The sequence below is a fragment of the Dermacentor andersoni genome, chromosome 8 (genome assembly GCF_023375885.2).
Source record: "Dermacentor andersoni chromosome 8, qqDerAnde1_hic_scaffold, whole genome shotgun sequence".
NCBI classification, from domain to species: domain Eukaryota; kingdom Metazoa; phylum Arthropoda; class Arachnida; order Ixodida; family Ixodidae; genus Dermacentor; species Dermacentor andersoni.
In genome coordinates, this window is record NC_092821.1 from 132,661,614 (window position 1) to 132,672,853 (window position 11,240).

The 11,240-nt window shown below is 44.8% G+C and overlaps 1 protein-coding gene across 1 annotated transcript; it reads left to right on the forward strand.

The window, feature by feature from the left end:
- The first annotated feature begins 1,319 nt into the window (after positions 1–1,319).
- Positions 1,320–9,179, forward strand: LOC126525709 (MAPK regulated corepressor interacting protein 2). The gene is made up of 6 exons (XM_050173623.3): positions 1,320–1,466; positions 1,737–1,833; positions 3,277–3,395; positions 5,041–5,097; positions 5,199–5,243; positions 8,875–9,179. Exons 1-6 carry the CDS (start codon positions 1,412–1,414, stop codon positions 8,943–8,945), a joined length of 444 nt encoding a protein of 147 aa, XP_050029580.1. The 5' UTR covers positions 1,320–1,411; the 3' UTR covers positions 8,946–9,179.
- The last annotated feature ends 2,061 nt before the right edge of the window (positions 9,180–11,240 follow it).

The following is an 11,240-nucleotide window of genomic DNA, read 5'->3' on the forward strand; positions in this document are numbered from 1 at the left end:
GCATGTCGGCACTTTTGCACTCACATATAGAGCGTGCAGCGAGTCCTCCACCAGCCACCAGTCCTCTATTTCGTTTGACTAGGCCCACTATACTGGATGCTATCCTGAATGTTGTACCCTGCATCGACCCTGCTGTCACACCTACAAAGGTCAGTTCAGGCGAGCTTTAGGTATGCCACATTTCTGGTGAAACTGTGGTCGCTATGAACTACGCAGTTTTTATTTAACCAAGATTTGAGAACTGCCATCCTGCAAAACTTGTTCGTGTTTTCGTAGGCTGAGACAAAAGTTTATTGCTACTATAACTGTGGTAAAGTAGCTGCGCAATACCAACAAACACGCGCAAAAAAATTAAAGATTAAGTCTGTGGCGTCAAATTAACGTTGCCGCGAACCGCGTTACCCTAATATAGGAAAGCGCTCGCCGATATTGCAGTTCTCTGTACCGATATTCGGGGACATTTTTGACTTCTGCGTGACGTAATATCACTGCCACGCAGCGCACTTCCGGCCGGTGATCCGAGTTTCGCGGTAGCGATTGGCGCCAGCCGCGGGAGATCGAGCCAATCGCGGTCGAGAATTTCGATCCGGATCGGGCTCGATCGCGATCGTAATGAAGTGGCCGTATGACACCAGACGAAGCGCGCAGCATCAGTAGAGCGGTGGGACTCTTACCCACTGGTTTCTCTAATCAACTCCTACTATAAATGTTATATTCGGAAGTGATCGATCGGAAATACTGTCAACATTGGGTCACGGTCGGCCTGCAAATATCACAAAAAGTTCTTTAAAAAAAGGGACGAAAATAAAAACGCATATTACCACGCACTTTCACTGCTACATTCCGTTTTTCTTGGCGAACGATCGTTCGTTTAAGAATGTAGCTTAATTTCTCGGGACTTCCTGGTTCTCGACACGATAATTATTAACTCTGCTGCATCAAGAACTGAAAATTGACGCCTAAATAAACGGGGAAGCCCGATGCAAAAAGGCAATCGAAGCTGTGACGACACAGCCAATGAAAACGCGTGTCCCTGAAGTTTTTGCCATGACGCCACGAATGACGCAAAATTGACGCAAGTGGTGAGACGTTTGAAAATCAAAACCATGATAAAACCGTCAACGGCGTGTTTGATTAACTCGGCGTGATTTCTTCTCGATTGGACTCCCTCCCTTATCAAAGAAAATGCCACGAACGCTATTAAATCCACTCGCAACCTTGTCGTTATTCTTACTAGGCTTCGGTAGATGACGCCACCGACCCGTTCATGAGCGATGTTCTTCAATTGAGGCCGCCGTCGTACGCACTGCACGGTAAACAGCTGGGTGCCGCACGGAGTCCGTGCAGGGGGAAAGGTGGTGGCGACGAATTACACCTTTTATTTTTTTTTTAAAGCAACCGATTGGCTCCAATGTATACCGTCTCCAAAGCACCTCATCATGTCTTTTCGAAGTCACGAATAATAGGTAAGTCTTCCGACGTCGGTGCAAAATGTGTTTGTAAAAACTCTCCGCGGAAGCGTCGCAGTAGAAAAAATCGAGTCTCTCACGTGCGGACGCACGCACGGACGGCGAGGAACCGAAAAAAAAAAAAAAGAAAGATACGTGTGACCCCACGTGGAATCGGGCAGCGGTCATTCACTCACGGCGTCGCTTAATACGCGTATTATGCCCGATCCCTTGGCTAATCCCTCGCTGTTTCCGTTTATTTTCCACGTGCAAATGCTCTTTTTACAGGGGCTCCACCGAAATTGGCCAATACCGAAACGGCCGCCAACCGCAAAGCGACCACGACGAACGGATTTTACCACAACGGCGATGCCGAAGAAATCAGGTATGTGCATACTGAGCCTTTCCGGAACCGAATTAAAATCGCTCCGTTGCAACCGCAAAGAATGTTCGAGCCGATAGCGCGACTCTTCGAAGTGCAAAGCGCGGACTTCGCGTCCAGTTATAATTCGTCCCCAAGTTGGGCCGCGGTTTCGATCGAATCTCGACACGGTCGATTGACACCGTTTCTTCCCGACGTCGAAAGGCTATGCGTGGAAGTTGTGTGTGTGCTCGGATCGAGAAAGACTTGCCGCAAATGTGTGTGATGAGCGCTTTCGGGTGAACTCGACCTTGCGAAGCTCGCTAGAGCGAATCGTTTTATATGTTTCCTTGCGTAGTGATCCTCTCAGGCTTTTCCCACTGTTCGCGTGAAAAAGCAAGCGTGTGACGAAGTCTTACGTCGCTTGCACTTTGATCGTTGCATCAGTACTTTGAAGCGTCGCTGAATGTTCTCTCGTTTGCGCATCTCGGGTCGTTGCATCTGCTAGTTAAACGGGAGTTTAAATGCACCGGAATGTGAAATGCGGAATCAGATGGGATGGATACGTTCCATGCACCTGCTCGAGCAAATAATGTACCGACGGCGCCTTTTTTAGGCGCAACGTGCTCGAGACTTGGAACGAAGCCAGAGCCTTTCCTGTGTGGCTTTTAACCCTTCCCATCGACAAAATCCTGCTACAGGCGCTGTCTGGAAAAAACTGTGCGCAAACTGCTGGCAATGTCGCACATGAATCGGGACACTTCGGCATGCGGGAGGCTTCGCGGCGCGCTACCTGTACAAGCGCATAGTCTAAAGCTAACTTCCGAGGCAGTTACGGCCCATTTTAAATTGTTCTTCTCTAGTCAATGTGAATTAAATACCCTGATGTTCACAAAGTTTGTGCTCAAATGCTAAAAAAGAAAGAATTAAGTTGGTCTGAAGTCCTCTCAGCTGATATACTTTTCACAGTCGAAAAGTCACTGAAATAGATACAAACTTCAGTGGAAGTTAATTGACATCACTTTGTGCTAGGTGATGTTAAACAAATCTCTTTTAGCCTCACCTAGCGCAAAGTGATGCCAATGACTGCCACTTCTAAGCTGTCACGTTCTTGGATTATGTTATGTAAGGAACATAAAATATGCAGAGCAATTCTCACAGGCATGCCTTTCCAGTCTAAAACATCATCTCGGTCCAAATCCATGTGAAGATCCATATGCGCAGAAAGAGTCTTTCAAATCGCGGCCAAATTATAACTTCTGTATATATTGCCTGACGTGGCATTGACTGTTCCAAGGAACTGCCACTCAGAGAGGTCCGTTGCAGCCTGGCTTTTAACTTAAGTTGGCGTAAACGTTTAGAACATATGTGAAGTTACGAGTGTCATGATATTACTCGTTGTCAAGAATGCTTTTCGCAAATTGGTGCTCATTTCATTCTGCTGAGTGGCAACATTGTTGGCCGCAGGGGACCACGACCAGTTTTCTATCAGGTGAACAGCCGGCGGCTTCATTCGCCGTCGTCTCACCGGCAGCAGGAGCCTTTGACACCACAACACGAAGAGCTAGCCCAGTACCTCGGCGATTGTGAGTGACTTTTTTACACCTCAACTGCTGCTTGTCCTCACTCAACCAATGCATTATCAGATGACATGAATGGGGAGAAAGCCAGCCACTTTGAAAACTGGTTGCTTGTTAGTGCGACAAAGGCTACTTGGTTGCACATTACAGTCAACTGTTTAGGCCAAACTACACATACCCTTGCCGGCACGCGAAAGCACATGCCTATGCATGCGCAGATATCTTTTCCAGACAAATATTGGTGCTCTGGCTGCCTCACAAAATTACGAAACAATGTCTACCAAGGCAAAAACAGTGATCCAAATGGGCGGGCACTGGTGTATCTCTTGTAGGTTCAAACCGCCATTTTTCGTGAGGCGCAGCGAACACAAGGCGCATGGGGGCGAGCTTTCGTACGCTGGCAATAGTACATGTAGTTAGGCCTTTAAAGGGAACTCCTAGCAAGTAACCAATCCCATAAACGCAAAGCGATTCTACTTCGAGAAAGAGGAAAATAGCTGATAGGGTGCATTAAGCTGACATCTGTGCATTAACTAATATCCTGCTTGCCTTCATGATATATTTCAGCTGTAGTGAGTAGCTGAATACAGTGAACCACAGTTCATGACTACAGCATAGCCCTTGATCATGGCCATGCTTCAGACAGGGTCTCTACAAGCCTGTCTTTCCTTTTCTTTTGAGCTTAACTCCAAATCGGGCTCACAGTGATGAAGTTTCCTTTTTTTTTTTCTCACATCAAGGTCTGATCACCTCAACCTTTCTTCTTGGCTGAACTGTGGTCCGTGGCGTGTTACCTTGACCAGGGGTTCTGGAAGTGTATATTGAGAATGGAGGCAGCAGCCAGAGCTCATTTCTCCAAAACACTTTTTCATTTGTAGTTGTGAAGCCACATGCGTAGAGGGTTTATTCCCAGGGCTGTAGAAGCAGTGACCCCCCCCCCCCTTCAATGAAGCTTGTGGGAGAACTTTCCTCCGCTGGCTCTCGGTTCCAGATCCCCTGACCTTGACCATATGCTGCAGAGATGAGGTCGTTCCAAACTTAGATTTTTGAAATTTCTCATGAACCTTCCAGCGGTGCAGTTGTCATTTTTTCTCAATACATAATCAAACCATCTCTTCTTTCTTGTACCAAGGCAGAACCACAGTTAATTACCATGACTTGTATATGACCTTGGACATGCTTTGAACGTGGTCATTGCAAAATTCTTTTTAAATTCCCATGGCCATCAGCCTTGTTCGTGAATTAGTGAATCTTCATAGCCCTCCTGTATGTTTGCAATGCCTGCCCAGTCGCTAAGAAACAGATGGGAGCCAGTGGTCCTCTATAGTATGGTCATGTTCCTAGAAACTCTATCCCTCTTGTTGCTTGATCATGGACTACTTTTTCCGTGCATTGTCACTGCTTCTTTGCTTTCACTTAGATGCGATGAAAGAAAGTTGACATGGCCCTAACCGTGCCCCATAAACTGTGATTAACCGGGAAAGGGTAGCCTTCTGTGATCCCCTATTTTGGCATTACTGTGTAGACAATGAAAAAAATAATAATACTGTAGTCTGTGGAATGCCACAACTTCTCTTGCTACTGCCGTTGAGCTATTGAGAGACGCGTGCAGAACAGACCGTGACATACTTCCTTTTTCTTCTTCTCTCAGCCTGGAACACGGTGCGCCGAGAATACGAGCATGCGAATCAGCAGGCACAAAACTCTGGTAAGCACCTGGCAGTCTGTTCCTGCCTTTTGTGCTGCAGCAGCAGCTGTCAGCGCCTTGTTCACTGTCCGGGCCCTTACACTCGTTCCTCTTTGTTGCAGCCCCACAGGTTGTCTACAAGAAAGTGCAGCCGTCTCGAACACCTGGTAAGTCAGTGCATCTTTTTTTTCTTCATATGCTTGGTCTCCGAAGTTCTATCTAACTATCTAACTTGGCTAACTTCTAACTATCTTTTTACTTGTACTGCGAGGTTGATCCAAAAGTTAACCACACTTTTATTGTAGAATTTACTTTAGGCAAGTTTTGGAAAAGGCAAACTGATATATTCTTTAAATATTTTATAAATAGTAGTCCAGCTCTTTCACACACCTTGTCTATCTGTATGCCATTCTGTTTGTGTTCAGACGTGACTGGATGTGTATATCTGTGAGTGCTATAATGCATAATTCTGTTTTGTGCTTATTGTGTGCAATTTATATAATTCAAACAAAATATTATATGAACTCCACTGACGTTTTATTCCTGTGATAACTAAACACAGTTCCACATCGTGCAAGATTAAGACAACTTGTTCACCTTTATTTCTGGCCATAAAGGGTACATTTGTAGAATAACGAAATTTTATTTGAGCATAACCTTATTCTATAGTAAATAAGTAAGAAGTAATTGGTTTTATAAGACATTCACAGCTGAAACTTTGCTCCAGTATATCAGAAATGCTAGTATGGGCTATACATTAAGCTTGACCATTTTGAGGTATCACACTCAGCATAGCGTAAATGATACATTGGACATTACAAGATTAATTCTGTTAACTGAGAGCAGCAGTTATAGACGTCTATTTTGAATGATGGTTGCACATGGTTTTCTCTTCCTTTCCCAAGTTATTGTTTCAATCCCACATCATATTCAGCATAGTTATTTCCTGTATACTAAAGCTACCTTCTCTTCATGAGAGTATACACAAAATGAATTTCGTAGCACTAATAGTATACCTTTTGCTTGTTCTAGCATTTTCCGAATCGGGAGGATAATTTACCAATGGAAGTACAAATGGTTTTGCTTTCATCAAGCAGTTGTAGCATAGCAGTGGAAACTTTAAGTATGCATGCTCAGATATCTTGCCATTAGGCGATCTAGCTAGACAGATATTTCGCATTACATTAGAAACCATTAGCCCCACGCAGACAGACATTACACCTGAAACTTCTGTTTCAGGTCTACCATAATCTCACTGGCATTGATAAAAGCATTTATCAATTTAATTGTAATTTATTTATAATTTAAAGCATTTATCAAGCATTTATCTCAAACAACTGCATTATGTTTCAACCACAGGACACCATAGTAAGAGAAGTAGACACAAGTTCTTCATTAACACGTCTAAGCAGTCATTTTTTTCCTTGCACAATTATCTAATGGAATGTATTACTGCAGCAAGTAGTTGATGTGTCCACTTCTTTCGCTGGTGTCTAAAGCATGCGACATTTTTTTTCTTTTCCTGAAAGGTTCACTAATATTGTTTATTGTTGCGGCAATTTCTTTGTACTTATTCACTTTAAACTGGTGTTTATCGCTTCTATTCTCGACATTATAGCTATGGAACTTTCCTACAGTAATTACTTTTTGACACTTTAGCTATTGTTAACAAGTAAGTTTCATTGATCTGTGACTGAACCAGAGCATGGCAAATGCTCCGGTTCACTCCATTTCTTTGCTCATGAGTGCCACCTAAAGTAGAATCTGAGGTCTTTAGGATACTGAGTTAACGTTAGCCAACCTTTTTTCTTTGATGACGTCGTGTCAACTTCCAGGGCGTGTGGAACTGATGATGCTTGCACACACAAAATTGTTACTATGTTACCTATAGCAAGTCACTAAAGCCACAAGTCAGCTTGCTCCGTCGTCTGCCAAGTGTCATCGTTAGGAAGATGAATGTGTGGCCTCCCAGCAGTACTTTATTACTGTCAAGTATGCTGTCATGTTTCAAACCTGGAAACAGAGAGCAGTAACTCAACTCGGGTTTATTAAGAAGGAGGTTTTTTTCACTTGTGTGCGTCACGCCATCTACTTGATAGATTGGTAGACTCTGGTGTGCATCTTCTGTTGAGCATTGTCCCCGACATAGCACTAGCGATGCCTGGGAAGTGCACTTGTAGTGAGCCATGGTGCAGATTCATGAGACTTCTTCTACATAAGAGCACATTCAGCAGCATCTGTGACTGTCCAGGCGCATACGACTACTGATAGTGATTAATGTAATGGCAAGGCAGTTGCCCATAGGTTGGCCAATTGTAGTGTGCCTAACATGTGAGAAGTTTATGAATATGGACCCTGAATCTAGCTTGAGATGAATGACCTTTTTGAATGCACCTAAGGATTTCAAGAAAAAAACAAGTTGATTTTTTAGCTCAAACCACTCTGCCTAATCTTTTTTTTTTTTTACCCTCTACACAGCTGCTATTGTTCTTGTCTACATGCCATGTGTTAGCAATTGCTGCCATGATGATGGCCTGTCATGGATCGCACCTATGTAAAGGAAGCCTCCCAATCTAGGCCAAGAATCTATAGTGTCAAGTGATCAAATGCACAATATGTTAAGGAAAATGGCAAGTTTTAGCTGAAGCTTATGCAGGAAATTTTGTTGACCACTGAACAGCTCCAATTGTATTCCTTTTATACATTGTGATAGCAACTGCTGTGATAGCGTGACAGTCTGTATGGAGATAGCCAATCATGCACTTCACTAGAGAAAGAAACAATAGTGAATATGATGAACCCAGAATCTAGCATCGAGTGATCTCTCTGAATGCACGCAAAGTTTGGAAAACTGACAAACTTTACTTGAGCTGATCCACTATGGGTTTTTTTGAGGTCACTGAGCAGCTTCACTATGTTTGTCTCGTACCGTGTGGCTTGCCCTGTGTGTTGAACTCTGTTTTTTTTTACTTGCCTGGAGAAGGGAAACTGTCAAGCAAGTTTTATAGCCAAACAAAATTGGGCTTAAAACTGGGCTAGTTGGCAGTGGCTTATGGTTAAAGGACACAAAGGAGAAACACTACCTCCTATTTAGGCTGATAAATTATTCTTTCAAAACACTATGCACAGAGCTGTTCGTGCGAGTTTCTCCTGTATGTGGGAAGATGCCAGGGCTGATGGGTGTCTAAGGGCGAGCAGAGAGGGCTGTGGTGGCTTCATGCACGGCGTGTTCCCGCTCGCCCAGTGTTGGAGGTCACGCAGTCTGTTTTGGAGACACGGTGAAGCAAGCGGCTGCACGAAACATTCTGTGCCAGCGCTCTTCATCCCTCCATAGCGTTGTGACAGCGAGTACTTGTGGGCATCAAGTGAGATCTGTTCGTGTTTGGAAAGAACGAGCAATGGAGAGCGTTTCAGTAGCCTCCTATGACTCCAGCATCAGAGAGTTACCTTAGGAAGGCTGGCTGCTTGAGGTTATGCTCGTTCCTGGGGACGTATTCTCGGACTAACGCTTTCGGCGATTATTACTTTCAAGGCGCTCTTATTGGCTAGTTGAGAAAGACTGGATGAGCCAATTGACTTGTTGAGCACTGCGTCATGCAAAGGCGATGGTGTCTCCAAAAGTAGTCGACCGAGAATACGGCCCCTGGTTTCTTTCCTTCCCGTATGGTTTTTAACCATGAAAAAAAAATTGAGCTTACTTTATGCCCTGTCTTCCCAAACTTGGCGAAAAAAGACAAAAGAAACGACACTTTGCCTAAGCAACCTGACTAATAACATTCTTGGGCATTCATCCTGCAGACTTCGAGCCATGCAACTTCGAAAGAATCTGGGCGGAACACCACTACTGGAGCATCATGCAGTCCACCTGATGGAGCAACACCCTGCTGTTCGCTGCCTACCGGCTACCCCGAATTTTCTTTTTCTTTTTTTTCGGGGACAGTTGCGCACCATGCCACCGGTGTCGGCCGCACGGCCCCTTTCAGCAGCAGCCTCATGCCACGCTTGCGAGTCTGGTCATACACCAGTCTTGTGCGCACGAACGTGGCAGCTCTGTGTAATATACATTAGGTATAAATAAATTGTTACAGCGGAATTTCTAGGAACATTGCCTTTCAGTGTCTGTCATTGGATGTTTTTCCTTCTTTCCTGTTTTCTTTTTCCTCTTTCTTTTTAGGTTCTGTGTGGTAAGTATGCCTTATCCCACTCGAAATTATTTCTAGCATCATTAGCGCAAGCAGAATTTCTGTCTGCTGTAGTGATGAAATTGAGGTAGAAAAGCATGACACTTTTTAAGAGGGTATGGATGCACGTGCGTGCGCACTGTACCCTGAATAGACAACACTTAAGTAAAGTTTGCACCACTTGGGTTTATCTTGATCCCAAACTATAGTCGTCATCTAATCTTGCAGTCATTTCCTTTTGACACTGTATGCCGGGCACTTCTGGGTCACGAACGGCGTGCCATTGTATTCTCGACAAGTAGAGAGCGCAGAGTTACCAAGAAAGGAAACGTAAGCAAAACAAATGACGTTTACTGTTTGGAGACAACGTACACCCCAAAGAGTGCAAACTTTTGGTACAGTAATCCTAGCCAGGAGATGGGGGGTGGGGGGAAGAGCCGCTCTGAGTTGACTGACTTTTGGGGTGTTTAACACTCCCAACCCACTAGTTTGCGTGCACAAAACTCTGCAGTAAAAGTACGGAACCTTTACCGATTTCAGATCTTCCTTTTCATTGTGCTGATGATGATATGAGTGACCTGTTTGAAGCGATCCGGGATTGTGGCATGCGCCACCAAGCTGGTCTTTTGAAACTTTTCGGTCTAGCTTAAATCTTAAATGCCGCATATACATGTAGATGAGCAAAACGTGAACAAGGTGAATGCAGGAGCCAACGTTTCGACAAGTGGACTTGTCTTCTACATGCATATACATGTAGTATTTGTACAGCGCATGCACCTGACCCTAGCGGAGAAGACGTAAACTGTTTTGGAAGGACGAGATATCTGATGTATAGGCAAGCGTGCAGTGCCCTGTAGAGAGAGAGAAAGGTTTAACGATGCGAAATGCAGAGAGGTCGGCCTGAGGTACATTCCTCTAGCCAGCTACTATGTGTGGGGGGAAGGGAAAGAGGTAAGAAAAAGGCGCATGATGGGTGACAATGATGAGGAAAGATGCAAAGTATATAGTAAGCTGTTTGGACTACTTAAAGCCTACAGTCCAGGCCCGTGCTTTTTAGATAATTAAGTAAGGCCTGGATAGCCTTCAAACGATTTAACGTCTGACCAAGAGCCTAAAATAACGTCCTCTGACACAGGTGGGCTGCCAAGGCACGTAAGGGCATTACTCAACTTTTGACGCCCGGTCCAATCTCGCAGGCCACGTTGCAAGTGTGAGAATGAGTGAAGGTTCAGTATCTAATTTGCCGAATAATAAAAAAAATGGAGTAGCTACTGTAGGCTGTCGTCAGACATACTGCGAAAAAGCCGCATTTATTGTACGCAATTACCTGTGTGATATCCACCAACAAAGACCGGTCACGTCAGCTGTAACACAAATGGCAACATGTCCTCACTTATGTACATGTGTGCACGAGTGTGAGGCATAACAGCCTCTCGGCATAATGATATTCAAGTGACGAGACAATGGATAAGCAAGAGTGACGAGTTCCATTTCTGGACATTCGGCTACGTGCCAGTGAACTTTGCCAAATCTACGCGAGAATGGTGACACTATAGTGAATAGGGAGTTTTATTTAGAGCGGGGTACCCAAGCTACACCCAAGTGTTGATGGACAGGAACTCCATTGTCGGCCCTCTGCACTCTTTCGGGCTCGTTTTGCGTTCTTGGCGGTTTACATCCCCCAACGCTTGGGTGCCGCAATCTAAGCCCTGATGGTCAATTACCCTCTCTTTGAACCTCTTGTGACTGATGATCAAGGGGATTTACTTGTGGCAAGCCTGCAGTGCCAATATATGTGACGGCAATCACGTCCACTGAAACGACGCGGATATATCCTTGGGATATGCTAAATACGTCCAGCGGATGTTCCTCGCACAGTCGGTTGGCTGCACTTTATCCAAGTCTTGCAGGCGTATCCTTCGCACGTGAGGAACATCGGGGGGACCCTACTGGGTACACATTGCATGGACATGTCGGAGTCTT